Here is a 23,796-nt window from a genome sequence, read left to right as displayed (position 1 = left end):
GAGTACGTCTTGAGGCAAGAGAGGGAAGATTTTCGTTAAGATAGAGTCCGAAATTCCCATTCTCTCTCATTGCAGCCATATTGAATCGCGAAGCGAGAATTCGTGCGAATTTATACGCCGGAATAAATTAATTCCTTCGTGTTCCAATAGTCGTGTAATTTTTTTTCTTTTTTTTTTCTTTTTTTTTTTTTAGTGAGAGCTCATAATTTGATCCATGTGCAGCTTTGTTGAAAATCGATTTTGCGATCGAGATTATCATTTATTATCGATTTATCGAAACGAGAAGAATTTTTGAGGTTTTAGACTGAGTTGATCAAATTCTGATTATTTTATAAAGCAATATAATATTTTGTTAACAACAGAATTCATGATTCAAAGACATTTAAAATTCATAGGCATTTAAAGTGAGTAAGATTAAATAGACATCGATTAATGTAATTGCCAGGATTTTGTTAATCAAAGTTTGAAAGATTGAAGTCGCGGGAAAAGTTGGAAAATTATCTCGAAAGTCGCGGGAAATTATCTAAGTATCTCGACTTGGCGACGCACAGTCGAGTAGGTTATCTATACGAATTTGGTTGCCCACGGGATACCGTATACGGAGAATGTCACGCCGCGCGCGCACGCGTATACGTGTATACATGTATGTGCGGACGGTACGAGCGCAGCGAGCCGCCGCACTCGCCGCCATTTTGTTTATTTTCGCGTGACAGAGAGAGATCCGTGAGCGACGATCGCGACGTACGGGATCGGCCCGCGCGTATTCGTCTCGTGCTGTTCGAGTAACGTCCGGCTCCACGGGCTGGAAGGAGAGAGATCGATAGGAAGGGAAGGAGGACCCGCTGCATTGAATAACGGCACAGGTGGGTTCGCTTGCAGCCGGAAGTTGCGGTCGAGTCGATCGAGAATCACGGTGAGATCCGGATCGAGATCCGTGGTGGCGACGAGCATCTACGACGAGAAAGAGAGAGAGTGAGAGGGAGGGGCGAGCGAGAGAAAGAAAACAAACGGTAGAAAGAGAGAGAGATAGAGCGTGCGCGAGAGCGTGGAAAAGAGAGAAGGAACGTGAAGTGAGCCGCGTTGTCAACGTCGTTCGCGATCGCCGTCCCCGTGTAAACGTAATCGTCGACGTAGTTGTCGGTGATCGCGTCGTTGCTGAGCGCCGGTAAAGCGCGCGACGGAAAGAGTTTTTCACGGATCGGTCGTGCGCGGGAGGGGGGGGGGAGATCGGTGAGCCGCCGGAACGAGAGGCGAGACGGCCGTCGCCGCTGCCACTAACACCATCATCGCTAATACCGCCGCTGCCACCACCACCATCACCACCACTACCACCTCCTCCACCACCACCACCACCACCACCACCACCGCCACTGCCGTCATCATCGTCGTCGCTGCCAGCAGTGGTAGCAAGCACAACCACCACAAACGTCGTCACGGACGACGTCGCCGTCGTGGTCGCTAATTGTGCGCCACCGTCACGAAGATAGCCGCATTCGTGGCCGTGGCGACACTCGGAAGAGAGCGTGAGAAAGGGAGTACGAGTACGGATAGTACGGGTACTCGAGTCGTGTACCTAGTGCGTACTTAGCGATTGTAATAACACGAGGGTGGAATATATGTTGTGGGCGTCCCCCGTGCGAGTGGGGGCACTTGATGGCCGCAGAAATTGGGCGAACTGCGAGCAAACATCTATCGTCGGAGTGCGGTAAAGCGACGTCGCTCTCGAGTCCCGGTAGCGACGTGGGTTTCGATAGTAGCCGGGTGATCGTAGGAACGGAGCAGCAGCACCAGCACCACTACCACCACCAACACCACTACCACCACCACCACCATCACCACCACCACCACCACAACCAACAGCAGCAGCAGCAGTTGCAGCAATCGAATTATCAGCAACGGCAATCGCCGCCACCACCGCCACCGCCGCCGCCGTCTCAGCAACAGCAGCAGCAACAACCTCCACAGCAGGATCATACATTGTCAGCTACGGTACAGATCAAGAAGGTACTTGGTAAAACGACGACGACGACTCCTTGCCGGAATCGCGTACCGTTCGCATCCGCGCAGCCAGCGGCAGGAAACAATCAGCAGCAGCAGGCGCCGATCAACGCGGACGACGTAACCTCGACGGCGGAGGCCGTCACCGAGGTACCCGGCGCCATCAAGACGACCATCAACATCGGCTTCGCGATGAATCACGTAAACGACCAGGAGAACCTCAAGCAGCTCAGCCTCGCGCCTGTTCAGGTTAACGAGGTCGAGGAAATGGACACGCAGGAGGGTGAGTGAATCTCTCGAGTTGTATCTCTAAAATCTATCTATCTCCTTATCTATCGTTCCATCTTGCCATCTATTCAGCTATATATGTGTACCTACATATTGCATACACATATATACATGTATTTGCATTGTGTGTGTGTGTGTGTGTGTGTGTGTGTGTGTGGTTTGTAAAGTATATACACATATATATATATATATATATATCTTTCTCATCTTGCCTACGAACGTAAACGCAATGCTTTCAACGGGAAAGAGAAAGAAAGAGGAAGGGAGGGAAGAAAAGAGAGAGGGAGAAAGAGCTCTCTTTGTCGGCGCTCCTCGCTAACTTTCTTCGAATTTTCTTTCCTTTTTTCCGACGGCGTAAGCGTGCTTGCGGAATTTTTATATTTAGAGAGGGACGCGCGGGCGGGTGCAAGCTTTTTCATGCATCTGCAAGGTTACTGTACGGAACGATCTAGAGCAATCCATTCGCGTGTTACCGTTGCTGCTGCTGTTGGCTGCTAGCATGGTGATTTGATATCAAGCACTCGCGATCCGGCATGATGTTAAGTAATGTCAGCGATTCACTAAATTTTCTGTTTTTATTCCACTTATAAAAAAAAAATCTGTGCTATTGGCCTTGAATATTACAAAGTAATTATAACAAATATTTGTATCATAAAGAAGAAAAGATTTTTTTGTAAATGCAGAGAGAGGATTTTATAAATTATTTATAGTTAAATCATGATTTAGATTAAAAATATATCAATCGTAAAATATATAAATATTCTTATTTTATATTCTTATATTTATATTCTTATATTTATATTCTTATATTTATATTCTTATATTTATATTCTTATATTTATATTCTTATATTTATATTCTTATTTTTCAAATTTGTGTTTCTTATCATTTTATTCCGTTTGAGAAATAGAGGGTTCCCTCGCGTAGAATGTCAATATCGCGACAAATACATCTTGAAAATAGCGTGCATTGTGGCAAATTGAATGTCTCTGATTGTAGATAGATAATATAGAACGGAATGTTACGTCACAGTTTCATTATCAGAAATTTTCGTGGATATATAATAAATGTAATCGCTGATAAAGATTATTGTACTACGTATGGCTACTGAACGAACAATCACTATTTGATCCGCCCTTAGTGTCTATATAGATCGGTGATACGTTGGCAATTCTGTATCTTTTCATAATATTGAATTTAGAGTGAAGTAAATGTATACATATATAGTGTGACTATAAAGAAAGTTATAATGTGATTATAAATGTGAATATTAACCTATGATGATTTCATGATTTTCATTTGATGGTCAATACGTTAATTTTCCCTTTGTTTCTTACAATTCTACTGTTACAATTAATTACTTCTAAGTGTTCCACATGAGGTGTTATTCGATAAATTGCAATTTTCATGATTTTATAAAAAAAATATTTCAGAACTGTACTTTTCACTCTTTAGGTAAATTGATTGTTTTGTATTAAATATTGCACTATGTTGCAGTTATTTGTGCAAAAACATAATCTTTATACTTTCAATGCTTAATTTCGTATATAAGGATATAGCAATATGTCGTAAATTGTTTAATTAATAAAAAATTGTGCATACATTTAATCTTACATTTATCATACATTTAATCTTATATTGTGAAATATAAAGTTAACTTTTTATTCTCATTATTTTGCATGGAAGTCCATTTTTGTTTTAAGATATTTGTTAGATTTATGTGTTCAACTGTTTGTGTTTCAACTGTTAAAAGAATAAATATTAACTATCATAGAAACCCCAAATGATGGCGGGGGAGATGGAACTGACAACCGTCCTATAAATGGTGAACCAGAATTAGCATGTATAGTTCAGGATCAAGAAATGGAGGAAGGTATGATGATTCTTTATTATGTATTACGAACTTTATTTAAATTTATAATTTTGAAATTATCTTAATATATATAATAATATATATAATAATATTTTTATGTTTTGAATACATATGAAATTTATATTTTTTTTTCATTCTAATTCATTTAAAAAGATTCTAATAATTTTGTACGCTATTGAACTAGATTAATTTTACTTTTATATATTTGATTATTTTTATATATTATATTTTTTAATTATATTTTATATAAATTTTATATTCTTTTATATTAGATGAGGCCAGATCAGAAGCTACTTTTCGATATACTGTTGAAAATATATCTAAGATGAAGGACTCGCAGCTGTCTCCTGCTTGTTATGTCCGCAATTTACCATGGAAAATAATGGTGATGCCACGGTCAAGTCAAACACAGGAGAGACAGCCACAAAGATCTCTTGGATTCTTTCTTCAGTGTAACGGAGAAAGCGAATCTACATCTTGGAGTTGTTACGCTGTTGCTGAATTACGTCTTCTTTCTTGTAAAGAGGGGCAAGAACCATTTAGCAGAAGTAAATGTGATTCCGTTCTTCTTTGATTATTATATATTAATTAGCTTTACTTATAATAAGCCTACATATCTTTTTAATAATATATTGTATGCTTTTATAGAAATCCAACATCTCTTCTATAGTAAAGAGAATGATTGGGGCTTTAGTCACTTTATGACATGGCAAGATGTTCTAGATCCTGACAGAGGTTTCATAAAAGATGATTCGATCACACTTGAGGTAAAACATCCTCTCTTAACTCTAATTATTAATATTTTAAGTAGCATTGTAATTTTTTCATTATTTCTCATTCTATCTGATTCTATTTATTTACTTGATTATTGTTTCTAATTGTTGTCCAAGTAATATAACTTTGTTGTAATGGAATCTTACGATTACATTCATATAATTTATAAACATTGATGACATATTTGTTGATATAAGATACAATGTTGTATGATGTTTTTTTCTTTCTTTCTCTCTCTCTTTTTTTTATGATGAGATTAATATGTCATTAATATTAATATCTAGATGACATGATAATGTGGATTAAAAAAATCTTGTTAATTCTATGGGGATTTATATTATATATTTATATTGAAAAAATCGATACAAGATAAATATCAAATAAGAACGAGCATTGTTATTGATGTATAAAGTAATATTTACATTGAATTTATAAAGTTTGATATTTCTAATTTAGGTTCATGTAGTGGCTGATGCCCCTCATGGAGTTAGTTGGGACAGTAAAAAACATACAGGATATGTAGGCTTGAAAAATCAAGGTGCTACATGTTACATGAATTCTTTATTGCAAACACTCTATTTTACAAATCAGGTTAGTGAAAAATATATTTTAGTGACAACCAGTAATAAACCATCTGAAATATTCTCTTTATTACTTTATCTCTTTTTTTTTTTCTTTTTAGTTGCGTAAGGCGGTGTATAAAATGCCAACAGAGAGTGACGATTCGAGTAAGAGCGTTGCATTGGCGTTGCAGAGGGTTTTTCATGAGTTACAGTTTTCCGACAAACCTGTCGGTACAAAGAAATTAACTAAGAGTTTTGGTTGGGAGACGCTGGATTCTTTCATGCAGCATGATGTGCAAGAGTTTCTACGAGTGGTAAATATATATCATGCATTTTTATAATATAAAGTATAACTATTTAACTTTTGAATGTACGTGTATATGTACATTTTAAGGTTAAATAGATACTAATTTCGTGAAAATTTAGCTATTAGATAAGTTGGAGAGCAAAATGAAAGGAACATGCGTGGAAGGTACAGTGCCAAAATTGTTTGAGGGAAAAATGGTTTCTTTTATCAAGTGTAAAAATATAGACTACAAATCAACAAGAGTCGAAACATTTTATGACATACAATTAAATATAAAAGGCAAAAAGAACAGTAAGTATTGGAATTAACATTACTTTTATGCATAAGCAGTTTGAGTAAAAAGAAGCTAATAATTTTTTTGTGTTCCAGTTTACGAGTCTTTTAGCGATTACGTGAGTACAGAAAGTCTTGACGGCGATAATAAATACGATGCGGGAGAGCATGGATTACAGGAAGCAGAAAAAGGCGTTATTTTTTCATCATTTCCACCGGTTTTACATCTACATTTAATGCGTTTTCAATATGACCCAGTTACAGATTGTTCAGTCAAATTTAACGACAGGTAAGAAACTAATATCGCATTTTACTTATATAACAAAAATATAGTTTTCTATATAAAACATTAAAATTTTTTATTTTATTTTTCAACATCTAAATAATTACATATATTTATCTTTAAAGGTTTGAGTTTTATGAAAAAATTAGTCTTGGTAAATACTTGCAAAACAAAGAAGCAACGAGTGCAGATTATACATTGCATGCAGTTCTGGTTCATAGTGGCGATAATCATGGAGGACATTATGTTGTATTTATTAATCCTGCTGGTGATGGCAAAGTAAGTAAAATTTTTTATTTTTAAGTCTGTGAATTAAATATATAAATTAATTTACACATGAATTTTTATAAATTTTAATGATTAATATAATATTGATTTATATATTCTAACTGTATATTAATATTAATTATTGTAAATTTATATTTTTTTACTTTATAATCGAATTAGTTCTCAATTCTGTATTTTTTCATATCTGTCCTTTTTATAATAAAATTTATATAAAATTTAAAAAATGTATAATTTTAAAGATATGTAAAAGATAATCATGTTATTTTATATATATATATATATATATATATATATATATATATATATATACATACATATATTTTTTTTTCTTTGACAAAAAATATAAATTATGTAAATATATGATGTAAATGTTATATTATTACGATGCAACATGTTTCTGAAATATTTTAATCCGTTTTGTGACAGTGGTGTAAGTTTGATGACGACGTTGTCTCACGATGTACAAAGCAGGAAGCTATTGAACATAACTACGGTGGTCAAGATGAGGATATGTCTATGGCTGTGAAACACTGCACTAACGCTTATATGCTGGTTTACATAAGAAATTCAGAGCTGGAAAACGTTTTGCAAGAGGTCAAGGAAGAGGATATACCTCAAGAGGTCAGAAACGTCCTTCAAAGAGAGCTTTCCCAGGAGTTGAGCGACCTTGAACGTGACAAAGACGCAACTGACTCAATTAAAGACTCTCATACAGAGACGGCGACTCTTCGTCCGTGCACTCAAAATCCTCGAAATCCAAATCTCTATATTCATGATTTTTAACCGATAAAAACACTGATGAGGAAATAGGCGGAAGGAATTGTAAATTGCTTACAATGCTTCTCGATCAAATTCTTCCTGAAGTTTCGATGTTATATACTGAGCTATTATGAGCTTGCTCATAACATAGAATTGTCAGACTCGCACATCACCCATTGTAATTATATATACATACGAAAGAGAAAAAAGATCGAGGCGATTTTCTGTCCTCGTTGCAATATTTTGGCTACCACACATTAATAGTTTAATTTTTGAGATTGTATATGTGTGTACAAATTAGGAAAGTTTATTTAATGAAGATAATATCTATTATTATACGTTTTTCGAACAGTTGTTATTAACTTTATCTTGAATTTTCATAACAGAGATTTACATTAATAATCAGCTTTGAGCTGCTATACCAGTAAATGTTAACAATATACAAATCATGCCTGTTTCTAGATACAATGTTGCATTCGGAATAGCGTAATGGAAGATTAATCGCGCATTGTCAGAATTCATATTTGGTATGTTAAATTCGAATACGCTTCGAAATGATGATGAATCAGTTAACATCGGGAAAGATTGAAAAGATACAAAGCAATTTGTAATCATGTATGGAATTATATAATTCATGTTATATAGAGATTTGTTTTATATATCGACAGGAACACACACATACGTCTTTTGGACAGAGGATTTTTTTCAGTATAAGCACTCGAGGCATATATGAGAATCATGTGATTTTTTTTTTTATTTATTCTTATCTTAACTCATAATTTTATATCGATAACGCAAGGAATTAAAAAGAAAGACCCATAATTAATGTGCGTGTTGCATTTTTGTCACTTTTATTGGAAATATTTATCCAGATAAATTTATCGGATAAATTTCAGTCTGATCGTCAGACTAATATCGTGATGAGCCTTAGGATTATTTTGGGAATGTTTATTGTAACAAACATTGTATAAATACTATATAACAAATTTCATCATTGTATTGTAGAATATTGAAAAATTGAATGAAAAAATGAACAAACATATCTCAAAAAAGATTGGATATGTATGAATAATTGTATAAGAGAATTAGGAGAAAAAACAGAAACACACAGTTATTAGTGAGAATATACTAAGTATCGATTTGAGCTAAAATAAATCTTAGCTCTTGCAATACATACGAGAAAGAGAAGAAATAATTGATAAGTAGTACTTGTGTCAGAAACATCAGCTTCCTTGAAATGTCTTCTTTAGCGTGTTTGCTATTTAACCGGATTGTTTAGTGAGTGAGACATAATGTGATTTATATTATTCACCCTCGCAGTTTTCATAAACTAATATTTAAAGTCGATACAATAATGAGCAGAGTAAGAACTTCGTGTTTCAACAGAGAATACAATCACTTAAGCAGATCGTTGATTCATTAAATTCTCTCCATGTTAATAGTGATTATGATCATTGACAGATACTATCTATTTATTTGTTGTTATATATGAATAACTAGAGAAAGAGAGAAAGAGCGAGAGAGAGAGAGAGAGAGAGAGAGAGAGAAAGGGAGAGATGAAAGAACGCTAAAACGTCATCGATAGTAAATACTTTATAATAGCTTTAATCGTGAGATACCTTTAAATGCTATATCACTATTTTATATATAAAAATAAAGAAAAAAAAGAATAACGAATAAATTGTTGAATACTAGAAAATTTCACAGGCGAATACCGCGTTAATTTTATTTATTTTTACCGTTATTATATACGTTTCAAGAGATAGAGATATTCACGTTACAAAGCATCTCCACACTACTATAGTTACACATTACATTGTTATAATTATTTGGCATGGGTGGTGGTTATAATGTTTCGATATGTATTTCATATATGCATGTACAAAGCTAATTGATGAAGGTGTTTTGTCATTTTGCTAAAATTTCCATGTGTTCAAAGGATTACATATCTGAGATATTCTTGAGACGGTAACGCGAAATATAAAGTAAGCTTATTATAAGATTTACATATCGTATTTGTACACCACACATATTTGTCATCAACTTAATTATGTTTAATTATTAATATTATATATTTATTGTGTGATTGTATTTATTAGCCAGCCAGAGATAACTGGGAACCATCACTCACCGCCAAATAATTTTTATTGTGTAATTGTTTGACTTGGTAGTCGATATAGCGGCAGATGAACAAAATTAAAATTACAAAAATGAAAAATGTATCATCATTCTTTTGATGTTTCGAATACAATCTGTTCTCGAATCTCAAAAGCATGATAGAAAAATAATCTTTTTCTAAAAAGAAAAAGATTAAATCACATAAATTGAAAAAGATAGTCGAGGAAAAATGATTAACGAAAAGGAAATGAAAGTACACACGTGGATAATTTTAATTTTGTTGGTCTAGCTGGTGGAGAGGCTGCAAGAGGAGAAGAGGCTGGAACAAATAAGAAGAAAGGAGAGAACGGAAGCATACTTGTACATGACCGTCAATGTCCTTCTCGAGGATAGCTTTGACGGTCACCAAGGAAATGATCTCTACGACCCAGAGCACGCTTTATATCGTGTATTTCGCGTACGTAAGCAGGCCACTGTGCACGAGTTTCTCGAACTACTGAGCGATAGTCTGGTAAGTGAATTTAATAAAGACAAACTGAGCGTTCGGTACTTCTTCCGAAACGCCGTTACATTGCTTAAAGGCTGGTTTTGTGCTTATACATGCGCATCAGGATTTATTTACTAAGTAAATCAATACTAATGTAATATGTAGTATGTACATTATTTTACGTGTTATTGTGGGCCGTACAGTGATTCAGTAGACTATTTTCATCACGGTAGGTAATACAATTTGAAAAGATTATAACGTAGGACTTTCTTGTTTTAATATACGAGAATGGGAAATAATAGAGAAAATATTTTATTTTTTTTGCAAAATAAAATAATAAAACGATATTGAAGAATTAATTATGAAAACAGTCTTTTTTTTCAATATTTTCAAATTTAAAAATGATACAGGATACGCAGGTTATTTAATATTATCAAATTTATTCTACAGAAATATCCTATAGAACAGATTCGCATTTGGCCCTTCAGTACACGTTCAAATCAAACCTGTAGACCTACGTTAATCGAGCCGGACGCTGATCTTCAAAAACCCATCATTGACTGCGCGGAGAATCACAACCCGTGGAATGTATTTGTTGAACTTGTACCTCCAGACTCTGACATGACAGCGTTACCGCATTTCGACAAAGACACCGATGTTTTACTCTTTTTTAAACTCTACGATCCCAAAAATAAAAAAATTCATTACTGCGGCCATCATTACATGCCTGTTGTAGCTAAAGTCCGTAAGTTAACATTATATTCTGATATATTAGAAAAAATATTGTTGTATGTGTGTATGAACATTATTCGAACAATTGTATATGAATATGTTTTTATATACGAATAAATATGATAACAATTTTTACAGAGGAGCTTATACCAATTCTAAACGAACGCGCCGGATTTCCACCAGACACAGAGCTTGCTTTATACGAAGAAATTAAACCAAATCTAGTTGAGAAAATAGACAACTTGTCAGAGCCTTTGGAAAAAGTTCTAGAAGAATTAATGGATGGTGATATCATTGTATTTCAAAAGGAAGGAGACAATGAAATGTATGAACTTCCAACATGTCGAGAATATTTCAAGTAAGTAACAATACGAAGGATTTTAATATTTTTATTTCTTATCGTCAATATATTTTAAAATCGTATCTTTATAATATATATAAATACACTTGCTAATCTAATCAAATTTATATTTCAGAGATCTATTCTATAGGGTAGAAGTAACGTTTTGTGATAAATTAATTCCAAACGATCCAGGTTTTACAATGGAACTTTCATTAAGAATGACATATGATCAAATGGCAAAGGCTGTAGCACAACGAGTCGGCACAGATCCATATCTTCTACAATTCTTTAAATGTCAAAAGTGAGAACTTATATTTTCACTTGCTTCTTAGTCGAAAATAATTGAATTGTCTAACAAGATTAAGCTATTTTTAGAATAAAATACTTTATATTAAAATTTCTTTTTCAGTTACAAAGACTCTCCAGGTCATCCTTTAAAATGTACATTTGACGGCACGCTCAAAGAACTGGTTGCGTATTGCAAAACGAAAGTAAAGAAATTATTTTATCAACAGCTCAGTATTAGGGTGAACGAGCTGGAAAACAAAAAACAGTTCAAGTGCATATGGGTAGGACCTTCACTTAAAGAAGAGAAGGAAATGATTCTTTATCCGAATAAAAATGGCACTGTTGCTAATTTGCTTGAGGAGGCTAAAAAACAAGTTGAATTATCGGAAAATGGATCAGGAAAACTAAGGATATTAGAAATGACTTGCAACAAGCTATCACCTGGACCTGTAGACGATACACCTTTAGATCACTTAAACACCTCAGGCACCAAGTTATATAGGATAGAAGAAATACCGGTTGATGAAGTGAATTTAGCAGAAGGCGAAATGCTAGTTCCTGTTGCGCATTTTCACAAAGAAGTTTTCTCAACGTTTGGTATACCTTTCTTCTTCAAGATCAAGCATGTAAGTGATTCAATTTTAGATTGAATTTTAGATGATTCAATTTTAGATGATTCAAATTTAAATCGATGCGTATGCGATATGTTGCATTAATAAGCGTTGTGTTTACAGGGCGAACCTTTCCCCAAAATGAAGGACAGGCTGTTAAAGAAATTAGGAGTTCAGGAGAAAGAATTCGAAAAGGTAGGCATCCCTAGTTAATCTTTTTTTGATCTTTTATGAGAATTCATAAAAAAACTTTGAAGTTTAAGTTCGCGGTGGTGACGATGGGCAAGCCACAATTCATTATCGACTCGCCGGACTCTTGTATCAAAATCGAGGATTTTCTTCCCAGATACACCAGTCAGAGTAAGTTTTAAACGAGGCGTTTACTTTTTCTTTTGAATATATAACAATCAAACGAATGTCGAATCGCATAGTCACTATATTTGATATATAGTGTATTGCTGATACGATGCTGAAAAAGAATAAATTTTGTTTATCCTTTTAAGTTAAGTTTATCCACTTTTAAACGCAGGCACATCACCACACAGGCCTTGGCTTGGCCTGGAACACGTCAACAAAGCGCCAAAGCGCTCTCGTATCAACTACCTCGAAAAGGCCATTAAGATTTACAATTAAATTTCCACCACATGAAGAAATTAAATTAGACAGCCACTCATAATAATTTATACAACTCTGTATAGTAAAAGAGGGACGTCTGATATATTGAAGATTGGAAAAATGCGTTCATGTATTTGTTTCTTCAGCCAGATTAAATATGCGATTTTAATACTGCGAGAACGACATCGGAAGGTAACTCCAAGCTTAGTATACGATGGATTAAGAGACTATCGTGAAATGTGCAGTGCTATTTTATGCATCATGGAAGAGCGATGATATAGTTCCTCGATTCGAATGTAAAGATTTTATGTAATGGCGATAGCTTATTTTGGCGTCACTCAGTACGAATTTTCGCCTAGACTCCGAAAACATTTGATTACGAAATGCACGTATATTGTACCTAATAATTGTCTGATAATTATCTCTAATAAACTATTTCTTTCTTTTTTTTAATTTTATTAGGAAACTGAGACTTTCATATTAAAATTTCAGTTCTCATCCCATCGCATAAAAGTTGTATATAATTGTCCCCAAGAGGTACCATATTATGTTCTGCATGATGTAATATTTCACATTCGTAGCATAAAGAAAGGGTCTTTTCTTTTATGTTGCAAGTGTCCGCATTCAAGATGTTTGAAACGTAAATTTGCCATAAATATTATATTAAAAAAAATGTCGTAAAATTTTTTAATTTACATTAATGATTTTATTTGAATTGTAATATTTAATAATTCGATTTAATTAAAAATACATCAAAGTTAACTCAGATTTTTTTATATTAAACAAAATTTATATTTTTATTTTATGTCATAATAGGAATATAGGAAAAACATGCAAATAAAAAATTTCTAAGTTGCTTTTCAAACATCATGGAATATTTTTCTTGCGCTTAAGTGTGTTTGTTTTCTATTATATATTTTATATCGAAACTGAATTTTTGCAAATGTAAAAATAAGATAAAGAGATCGCCGAAAAAAGTGACGCTTAATTTACACATAAAAATTCTCGGCGAGATACAAACGCTTATCGATGCAATAGGGTACTCGCGGTTCTTTTTCTTTTCTTTTTTTTTTTAGACCAGTGTGAGCGAAACGACCGGTTCCCTTTTCGGGAGCAAAGTAGGAAATAACAATTAGAAAATCATAGTATTCTCTCTACTTCAAATTAATGATTTATATATTTCTCTATTTTATATTTAATTTATAACATGGCATGTAGATCTCGCGTGGTGAGTCACTCTCAGCAAAGTAACTTGTGTCTTGTGCAAGATCTGTCGTTTACAGATCCGTATTTATCATTTTCTACACGTTACTGTGATCAATCCAACTTAGCCAACATGTATTTAAATCACGCTGGCTCTTGAATCTTTGAACTAGCGTTATTGTAAAGGAAGATGTCGAGCTATCTACATGGATTATTTAATAAATTTCTTTTTATGTTTGAAAAATTGTTTACTACGTGAGCTTAAATTTTTAACATCTGTCAAATAGCTTCATATAAGCTTAGACATAGTAACTGATTAATTTTGAATCTTTAAAATTATCGAATTACAGACTACGTGAGAATAATTCTGAGAGCAAAGTTTACAGAATGATATATCAGCTGATATGAATTACCTGTAAAAGTTTTAACAGAGTTGTGTAACTATTTTCGAAAGTGAAAACCATTTGTGCTAATTTGTGCTATCTCTGCTTGATTGATAATAATATCACAATGCGCAATGGTTTTTGAAGAAGACTGGACGCATGAGTTAAGCGAGAGCGTGGCGCACATGCGAAGTGATTTGTAAAAAACAAAACAGAATTTTTTAATGTGGCTGTACAGACTGTTGTGGTGGTATATAATCGTAATTTCAATATTGTGTATATCTAAAAAAAGCTATTCCAAATTACGTTTTCTGTGGATGGCGAGCGTTTTTTGCTACTTCTATATTTACGTTTACTTAAATCTGTTCAGAATAATTTATCGGCATGCTTGTTAGATGTGTTATCAAGATAGGATGCAAGAGAAGAGAGAAAGGGAGCGCGTGTATGTATACGTGGACATATGTATGTATGTGTGTGCGTGTGTGTCACTTATAATAAATTTCAAATCAAGTTGTAAAGAGCATAAGAGCATCACCATAGATCTGATTACTGAAGAAATATTTCCCACGTACACGATCGAGATAATATCTTTGTATGCCTAAAGGTTGGTGTTTGCAGTATCGTTACATTATAATTCGCGTATATTTCTGATTGCATTTTTTTCTTTAGCGCTATCCTTTTTAGGTGAACACGGGAAAGAGATTGATCGCTTTACAAAGGGGTCCGTAACCGAACCGTAAGTGGAAAATACGCTAATGATAGATCTCTCATGATAGACGCGGCAATAATGATATTTTACATAGACCGCGAAGAGAGCGAGAGAGAGAGAGAGAGAGAGAGAAAAAGAGAAAAAAGACGAGCCAAAGTTGCTCCGAAACGTTAACGTAGCGAAGAAGATCACGATGGAAATACGAATCACACATATTTTGTTGTTTATATATACATATATATACATATATAAATATACATATACATATATGTATATTTCGTTGTTAGGTTCCTCGGAGATAATTGCTAACGGCAATCCTGAAGTCGAAACTGATACACGAGACGGCACAGTTAACGACGAAAAGTGTACTTTTTTGCAAGGGAGAGAAAAAAAAGAAATCGTGTAAAACCTATCCGAAGTCGTGGTCGCGTTTTAAGCTTATTAATTATACTATTGACAACATCAGCAATTGTAATGAGCGACACGCGAGGGAGAAAGCAAGCTGAGACATACGATCCGGCATATGATCGCTTGTAATAGGTTGTACACCAGATACTTTGCGTCTCTGTAGAGCTGACCCTATAAAGAAAACTGCTCAACACTGCGATTGTAAATCTGAATATTTGATAGTTCATTTCTAGGGAAGCGAAATAATTAAATGCGATGCAGGTAATGCGTAAAAAGCAAATGATAATAAAAAGCAATACAACTGGAAGCATTGTTATTTCTTCAACATTACATTGAGAAAAGCCAGCACCAGATTATGTGCGATTCATGACGCATGTCCTTTGATTTTATCAAAAAACCGTTTCACTGGCGAATTATATGCGAGCACAGCAATTGATAAATGATGATAAATGATGATAATTTGCACATTTATACTATATTCGTAAATGTTATAAATAGTAAATTCTCAAAAATAGTACAAATTGCGTATAGTCTTGCGTTAGCTAAAGAAAGACATTTAAGTTTACACTGTGTTAACAAGTAGAATCGAGAATGAAAAAATTTGGCAGTGTCTGCTGTGCGAGCGTAGCCTAAATAAATTTGAATAATCCTTGCATTAACAATGAGCCAGTAAAAATTGGTATTTGCTTTGAAAAAGCACTGTAATTCAAACGTACTATTAACTCGACTTTCTCCAGCATTACGTCGAATTTTCTTATGATTGACTAACTTTCTCAAATATCATGTTGCTGCTAGTTCATGATAGAAATAATAGATTAAGAAATTGAGCGATAAATTATACATGTAACACGTGCATGCATCGTGCGTCAATGATAAGAGAAAAGTCGATGTTACTCATTCGTTTTTTAATTCTCATATAACATTTATGAAGATTTATTTGCAGCGTATCTTTAAATTCTATAGTTGATGTGCAAAATATTTTTAACATTTAAACGTGATATTTGGAAAAGCGGTTTTTTTTTCAGATTAGATTAGAATATCCATAAGAGAGCATGTCTCTAAGTTATAACTGTTGATCGTACGCCGGAAAAGGTCATAAAGGCATATTCAAACTAATGTCAATAATCAATAATCAATAGACGGCTTCGTATATTATGTATATTTTATACTCAATATTTCATTCAGAGAGATTTACGTAACGCAAATCTATGATTATGAATAAGACAGATTTGTTATAAAATCATTCTGATACAGAAAAAGTCAATTGAGATTAAGTAAATCTAAATAATTATAGATCATATGCCATAAATATAGTTAATCACAAAGGATAAAATAAATTATTCAAAGTTCTAAATTAATAATATACGTGCACGTTTTAGTTCTCTTTTGAATTATTTTTAGCTTATACGATTTGAAGGAGAGTCAAAATATCTGAATTTATGTATATTGTTATATATAGAACTTTATATAATTTAATTTCCGCATCTGTCACGCTTATCTTTGCCGTATAAAAATGGCGACTTTCGAATACAAAAAACAAAGTATTATTGATTGATATTTTTAATTTGCAAAACGATCTCACTAGTCATATAGTTAACTAATATTTATGAACGTTTCGCATAGAGTTCCTCGCGAAAAATTACGCGAAACTTTCCTCGGTTTAGGTCACCCTTGTCGAACGCAATCTGAAATCACGTTACTTTCACTTTCAACGGGAGACTAACTTAGAATATCGTACTGCTCCGTCTTCTCGTCAGGCTATCTCGGTTATCAAAGTGCGCTGCAGTCCGTATGCGTCGACCCGCACCGGCGGTCATTCCGAAATCGGGGAAGATTCGACGGTTTTCTTCGAGCACTCGTTTCATCGTGTCTTGATCAACACCTTGTGATTACGTCGCGAGGAAACGCCTGTCCTGCGCAACCGAGGAAAAAGATCGGAGCGACCGGTAATGACGCCGCCTTATCAGAGTGTTGCGTGTTATCAGAGCGACGTCACTTCTTCCGACGCTCGCGGATGTTTTTTTTTTCTAGACAGAGTTGTTTCGGATACCACAATTGCGTATCCCGTACGATGACATCTTTTGTCATATTTTTTTTTTATTTTCAATGTGTATTTTCTTTTTTGTCACTTTTCTATGGATAGATTTTTCATGTTGTCTTCTCTCGATCTTTCTTTTAATTTCAATCATGCATTTTTTTTTGTTACCCTCCTCCCTCTTTAAATAGATCCTTTTCATCATATTCTTTTTACTTTTTTTTTTTTTTTTTTTTTTCATTTTAATCTGTGTATCCTGTTTTCTTTCTGTCAGTCTTCTTTTCCTTTTAAATATTTTTTCATTTTTTTTTATCTTCGTTGAGATGTTACTTATTTTGCAGTTTTTATTATTGCTCAAAAACGAATCTGAACTTTTACGAGACACATGTCGTTTACATTCGATTAAATTCTAGGTTTTTCCTTTGTATATTGCGATTATATATATCATTATATGTCCATTACATAATTTCAAAGATATGCACTGCAGATTATGCACAAACAGGCTTATAAATATCGCGCGATAGAAATATTCAGAAAAGAAAAAGGCTTAATAAGAGAAGGAGGGACGCATTTGCATTTCGTTCGCGAAATACACAATTCAAAAATTCAAATTAAGAGAAAAACACAAAAAATTCATGAATTTGCGTCTCATTAGATTAAATAATATCTTTAAGTTAGTTGGACATTTAAAGCGTTTTCAAGTCAAGCGATAAGGGCGAGTAAAATCCGGGTAAGTGATAAAACCATCAAAGAGAGGTAGGAGACAGAGGAAAGCATTCTTGATAAAAAACCATATCGACCGGACCGGTCGATCCAGACTCCAGATGTGTGTACGTAAAGCAAGAAAAAGTCGAAAATTGTGCGCTCACTTTCCAATCACGCGATTCGCCCTCACGGGGCACGTTCTTCGATGCATTCGTCTCGCGTTATCATTATATTCGCAAATTGTCTCGTCGCATACGAGTTTTTCTTTCTCTTTACAATGCGGTGATTTCACGCAAATAGTTTTTTGCGAAGATCCTTTAAGTGTTCGAACGGAGTTTTGTTCGCAAAGTGCACTTGAGTGAACTTGAAAATTGTGTTTTGTCTTATTACGGGGTAAAGTGGCGTAGTTCGTCTCTTTCAAAAAGATTCATATTCTGTGGGATGATAACAAGATAGAATCACAAGTCGGAATCGAAATACAAACAAGAGTGAAAAGAAAGTAGGTCATTTTGTTGTTTGATCCAAAGAAAATTAGAATTCGGAGACGGATAAATACGGGAATAAGGAATGAAATATAAAGAATTAAAAACTGAAAAATTATTTTCAGAAGTAGATATCTTGATATCTTGATATCTATATTTTGATATTTTTTGCGAACGGAAGCATGATTTCTAATATGTCAAAAATAATTATTTGTTTCTAGCTTTCTATATTTTTAATTTTAATCCTTTGTTGTTATTACCGTTGATTGTTGAAAATAGTAATTCATTATTGTTATTGATTCAAGAATGAGTTAGAACTTCTGTAACTTTCCTATCAGTTTTAAAATTCTTTTTTTAGGTTTGTGCTTTTTCATATATATGAAACATAATAATTGTGATATGCAAAATAACAATAAAAATAATGATTATATTTTTTTATCGTTATTCAAAAAATATAACTCCTCAATTCGCTATTTAAAAAAAGGAGCTGTAACGCGTTATTTGGCTATCCTGGTTTGATTTAAAATAAGTAAATACTAAATAAATAAAAATAGTATGAATTAAGAAAAAAAATCTTCCTTGAAACTTAAAAATGCTTCTATCGTCATTCGAAAATGTGTAAAAAGTCTTTGAACGTGAGGAAATCCGAGAAATTCTGGAAAAGATTTTGTTTCAATTCGCCGATCGTTTCCGGTATGTTATAATCGGCACGCTCGTGACGTCACGGAACACGTGGCGAGTGCAGCCGTTTCACGTTTGCGCCTGCGTCTTGCTCTTGCAGTCGCGAGACATCAACGGAATTTCGCGGCTTGAATCGATAAATGATTCGTGCAAACTGTGTCTTGATTCACGAGCAGAGATTTGGATTCGTAGGCCGCGTCGGAAATTATCCCTCGTACGTGAGAGACACGTGTAAGAACGTGCAATCTCACGTGCCCATCTTCAAACAATTCCGACTTTCGATCGCTGCCGGCGGCTGTACGCACGAGCCGCGTGCGTGTGTCAAGATGGTCGGCAATTGGTCGAGTTTGAATCGGCGCGGTTTTCAATTGGTCGAGAACCTGCTCCGCGCCCGGAGCCGAAGTATAAAGGACTTTGCCACAGATCAAGGACGCGCTACAGACGCCTTTCATCGTCGTAGTTATCATTCGAGCACGTGTTGCACACCGGAACGAGTAAGTAGTTTCATATTTCCAATCGAGTTCCAATGTGAGATAATTGAATTCTTGAATTAAGATTCTGTGCACAATGGAGAAATGGGAATAGGACGCTTAGGAGCAGAAATAAATATCAAATTTTGGAAATAAAATTAGAAAATGCAAAATGGATATAAATACATATAAGATATATACACTTACTTTGATATTTACCGGCCTATGTGTTTAATCGTTCGTCTTTTTTATCGACTTTTTGATTTTCGTAGGCTCTAAAGCTAATGATAGGTAGAAAACCGTGAACAATAAACAGAATCGGCCAATCAGGTTGGGAAAATGAGATTATCATTTGCAAATATGATTAGTTAATTTATTTACTTCACTTTTCGGAGACTACAAAAGTTCAAAAGTCAATCGTGTTTTAATGATTCTTAAAATCTACAAAACATATTCGGATAAATGTGAAGGCTCAATAATAGAAGAAAAATTGCTCTTTTTAGCCTCGAACTTTTGTTTGCTTTCCGAGAAGTTGTTTGGTTTAAGAAAAATATAATGGTCGCGTTCAGCAATAGTTTATCATGTTTCGTGACTGCTAAGTTTCCTTTGCTGAGATAGGCTATTCTTTTAGGTCTAAATCTATAACTCAATTGCAGGCAGGAATTCATAAATGATTGTGGTCCGTCGAATGCGTTTAGCTTCTTGATTACGCTTGATTAGCACTTTGTCAGTGCCGTAGCTAAGCCGATGCAAAATGTGGGGGAGGGGCCACGGAAAAGAGGAATAATTATGTGCTACTGAATAATATGGAATTTATAAAAACGTAACGCAGAAAAATTAATTTAAAATTCCTTTCTTGAATGAATTCTCTAAATTAATATAAAATTTATTAATACTCTAAAATAAGAAAATAGGCAGTTCTAAAATATTTGGACTTTTTTCAATTTACACTGATTTCCAATTTACACTGATTTCTTCATGATCGAAATTTTGAAACTGACCTTTTGTATGTTTTTGAAATGTGTTCTACTTATCTCTCAACGTTTGTAACCATTGTTTTGATATTTGACACACAAGATAAAATATAACAACAAAGATAAAATATCAAAAGATAATTTTAAAATCGTTTCGTTAAATGAAACGAATTCTAAATCAAAACAGTTTAATTTTTAATAAGAATATTAGCCAGATAAATTTTCATTAAATTATATAAAAGCATTTGAGTTGAAATATATTTTTTTTTGTTCTCATGTTCTTATAAGTTTTTTTCAAATTATTCAAATTATATACAATAATATTTTTAGTTATAAATAATTAGTTATTTTTGTCCGTATTTTTCTGTCATTTTATGTATTTCATAAGACTTATTTCTCGAGTTTACTATTTTTGTATAAGATTTATATAAATAGTATGATATACTATTTATCATATAAGTTATCAAAGTTATCTAACAATATTTTTAATTGTTCATAATTTTCTTTATTCGATACATTATAAAAAAGTGTTTATCTGTTATCTCTTATCTGCAACATTGACGAATGATCGATCATTGCTATTTCTCACAAATATGTTTGTCGCTGTAATTACATCACGCGTGAGGTTATCATTGAGCGTATGAACTTTGATGAGGTATGAGCCAACTAAAAAATATGATTTACGCACGTTCCAATTGGGGTATTACATGTCAGACTGCAGTCGAAGTAGCACGAAACTCTTGTACAGTTCAATTGATTCTTGCAGATCTATCGCAAGGTACTGTCGTGAAAAATCGAGAAAAAAGTATCACAATTGCGAAAAGTCTACAACACTGAAAGCTAAGCAGTCATTTTTAAGACGTTCCTCTAATATTTTTTTTTCTAGTATTAAAGATAGAATTTTAAAATTTTCTATTTATTACAGTTGTAATTTTATAACCATGATAATATTAATAAATATTAATTAGATTAATTAATTATATAATGTAAGTGATTGAAATTGGCATTATCGAAGATATAAATTATAAGTCATTACTATTGTCGACAGAGCATGGCAGCGATACTCCATAAGAATATTTGGGAAAGTGATCCAGAGCTTTTCGATTTGATGAAGAAGGAAAAAAATCGGCAGCAGTCTGGACTGGAACTGATCGCGAGTGAAAACTTTACATCTCTCAGTGTACTTCAGTGCTTAAGTTCGTGTTTACATAACAAGTACAGCGAGGGATTGCCTGGGCAAAGGTGAGATCGCGATTACTTTTTTTTACCACGTCTCTTTACTCAATTAAAGACACAAGGATGACTCACATTTGTCGTGTTATATTCATAGGTATTACGGTGGAAATGAATATATCGATGAAATCGAATTGTTGGCGCAGAAACGTGCCCTGGAAGCCTTCAATCTGGATCCCAAGAAATGGGGGTGCAATGTACAGCCCTATTCGGGAAGTCCGGCGAATTTTGCAGTTTACACAGGCTTGATGGAGCCTCATGGACGTATAATGGGTCTAGATTTGCCCGACGGTGGTCATCTCACTCATGGTAAATATGAATGAGTTGATGAAATCAGTGCACAATAATGTGATAAATTGCATTTGTGCGCTATAGGTTTCTTCACAGTGAACAAGAAGATTTCCGCTACATCAATCTTCTTCGAATCGATGCCGTACAAAGTTAATTTCGAAACTGGATTAATCGATTACGACGAGCTCGCAAAACAGGCGAGATTATTCAAGCCAAAAGTCATTATCGCTGGAGTCTCCTGTTACAGTAGATGTCTGGACTATAAACGTTTCCGTGAAATTGCCGACGAAAATAATGCCTATCTCTTCAGCGATATGGCTCACATCTCTGGGCTCGTCGCCGCCGGAATAATACCTAGTCCTTTCGAATTTAGCGATGTTGTTTCAACAACTACGCATAAGACTTTACGGTATATTTGTCATTTAATAGCTTTTTACTTCTCTCATGACAATAATTAAAATAATAATGAAATATCATTTCTGTCCTCAGAGGTCCGCGTGCTGGTGTTATTTTCTATCGAAAGGGGATTCGAAGCGTCATGAAGGATGGCACAAATATTATGTACGATATTGAAAACAAAATAAATCAAGCAGTCTTTCCGGGTCTTCAAGGCGGGCCTCATAATCATGCCATTGCCGCAATAGCTACTACTATGAAACAGGTGAAAACACAAGAATTCCTTGATTATCAGAAACAAATAGTGGCTAATGCGAAGAGATTGTGCGCCGGTTTACAAGAGCGCGGTTACAAAATCAGCACCAATGGCACGGATGTCCACATGCTGTTGGTAGACCTACGATCTGCACGCATCACCGGTTCAAAGGCAGAAAAAATATTGGAAGAGATTTCCATTGCTTGCAATAAAAATACTGTTCCTGGTGACAAAAGTGCATTGAATCCTAGTGGCATTCGTTTAGGAACACCTGCCCTGACTACTCGTGGCTTAGTCGAGAAGGATATCGACAAAGTTGTGGACTTCATAGACAGAGGTATTACAAATATTTCAGCCTCACAAAAATTCATTATTCGCTGATCTTAATCACTCACAATATTATGATTCATATTTTCATTTGTTACTTGGCAATTTCTTCAAACATTTCTGAGCACTAGCGAATTAAATATCACAATTTGAATAAATATAATCACATAAATGAGATTATAATAAATTTTTAACATTATTTCTTAGGATTAAAACTTTCCAAGGAAGTGAGTGATATTTCTGGACCGAAACTAGTTGATTTCAAGAAAGTATTAAGTACCGACGAAAACATTAAAATGAAGATTGCAGATCTGAGAAAAGAAGTAGAAACCTTTTCGAAACAGTTTTCAATCCCTGGTCATGAAACATATTAACACAACGGTACTTTGTTTAATGTAAATTTTTAAATATGTTATAATATTCTCATTATGCTATTAATTATATACATTTTTTACATTTTTAAAAATTATTGTTACATTTCTTTTACATTTCTCTTTGTATAATTTATATTATAATTAAAATATGAATCTGCACATTTGCGAATATGTTATGTGATAATATTAAAATCAAATGGAAACATATTAATTTTATAAAAATAAAATATTGTGATCTTTTCACTTATATTGAATTATTTAAAATATTT

General features: G+C 33.9%; 2 protein-coding genes across 4 annotated transcripts; both read left to right on the top strand.

The window, feature by feature from the left end:
• The first annotated feature begins 662 nt into the window (after positions 1 to 662).
• On the top strand, positions 663 to 15,610 carry Usp7 (Ubiquitin-specific protease 7). 2 transcript variants are annotated; one of them, XM_089071645.1, is made up of 18 exons: positions 663 to 2,281; positions 4,061 to 4,159; positions 4,432 to 4,707; positions 4,808 to 4,926; positions 5,390 to 5,524; positions 5,616 to 5,810; positions 5,923 to 6,094; positions 6,173 to 6,365; positions 6,485 to 6,638; positions 7,074 to 7,268; positions 9,814 to 10,035; positions 10,462 to 10,756; positions 10,882 to 11,101; positions 11,220 to 11,387; positions 11,496 to 12,000; positions 12,109 to 12,180; positions 12,249 to 12,345; positions 12,515 to 15,610. In XM_089071645.1, the coding sequence occupies exons 1-18, from the start codon at positions 1,654 to 1,656 to the stop codon at positions 12,616 to 12,618; spliced, it is 3,849 nt and encodes a 1,282-aa protein (XP_088927771.1). In that variant the 5' UTR covers positions 663 to 1,653; the 3' UTR covers positions 12,619 to 15,610. The 2 variants fall into 2 exon arrangements, with proteins under 2 accessions (XP_088927771.1, XP_011643022.2); XM_011644720.2 differs by having other exon boundaries at positions 664 to 2,281; positions 12,243 to 12,345.
• Positions 15,611 to 19,517: 3,907 nt separating this feature from the next.
• Positions 19,518 to 23,770, top strand: Shmt (serine hydroxymethyl transferase). 2 transcript variants are annotated; one of them, XM_011644719.3, is made up of 6 exons: positions 19,518 to 19,700; positions 21,699 to 21,892; positions 21,981 to 22,192; positions 22,259 to 22,583; positions 22,664 to 23,163; positions 23,361 to 23,770. In XM_011644719.3, the coding sequence occupies exons 1-6, from the start codon at positions 19,533 to 19,535 to the stop codon at positions 23,525 to 23,527; spliced, it is 1,566 nt and encodes a 521-aa protein (XP_011643021.2). In that variant the 5' UTR covers positions 19,518 to 19,532; the 3' UTR covers positions 23,528 to 23,770. The 2 variants fall into 2 exon arrangements, with proteins under 2 accessions (XP_011643021.2, XP_088927775.1); XM_089071649.1 differs by lacking the exon at positions 19,518 to 19,700 and adding an exon at positions 21,274 to 21,428.
• The last annotated feature ends 26 nt before the right edge of the window (positions 23,771 to 23,796 follow it).

The sequence above is a fragment of the Pogonomyrmex barbatus genome, unplaced genomic scaffold (assembly GCF_055798465.1).
Source record: "Pogonomyrmex barbatus isolate J1 unplaced genomic scaffold, ASM5579846v1 scaffold12, whole genome shotgun sequence".
NCBI classification, from domain to species: Eukaryota; Metazoa; Arthropoda; class Insecta; order Hymenoptera; family Formicidae; genus Pogonomyrmex; species Pogonomyrmex barbatus.
This window is presented reverse-complemented; position numbering and strand designations above follow the sequence as displayed.

Coding starts and splice junctions, on each gene's coding strand:
- Usp7 (XM_011644720.2), top strand. CDS start 1,654: ATGGCCGCAGAAATTGGGCGAACTGCGAGCAAACATCTATCGTCGGAG. Junction 11,388..11,495: donor CAATTCTTTAAATGTCAAAA/GTGAGAACTTAT, acceptor TTTCTTTTTCAG/TTACAAAGACTCTCCAGGTC. Junction 12,181..12,242: donor AGGAGAAAGAATTCGAAAAG/GTAGGCATCCCT, acceptor AAAACTTTGAAG/TTTAAGTTCGCGGTGGTGAC.
- Shmt (XM_011644719.3), top strand. CDS start 19,533: ATGGTCGGCAATTGGTCGAGTTTGAATCGGCGCGGTTTTCAATTGGTC. Junction 22,193..22,258: donor CGGTGGTCATCTCACTCATG/GTAAATATGAAT, acceptor TGTGCGCTATAG/GTTTCTTCACAGTGAACAAG. Junction 22,584..22,663: donor ACTACGCATAAGACTTTACG/GTATATTTGTCA, acceptor TTCTGTCCTCAG/AGGTCCGCGTGCTGGTGTTA.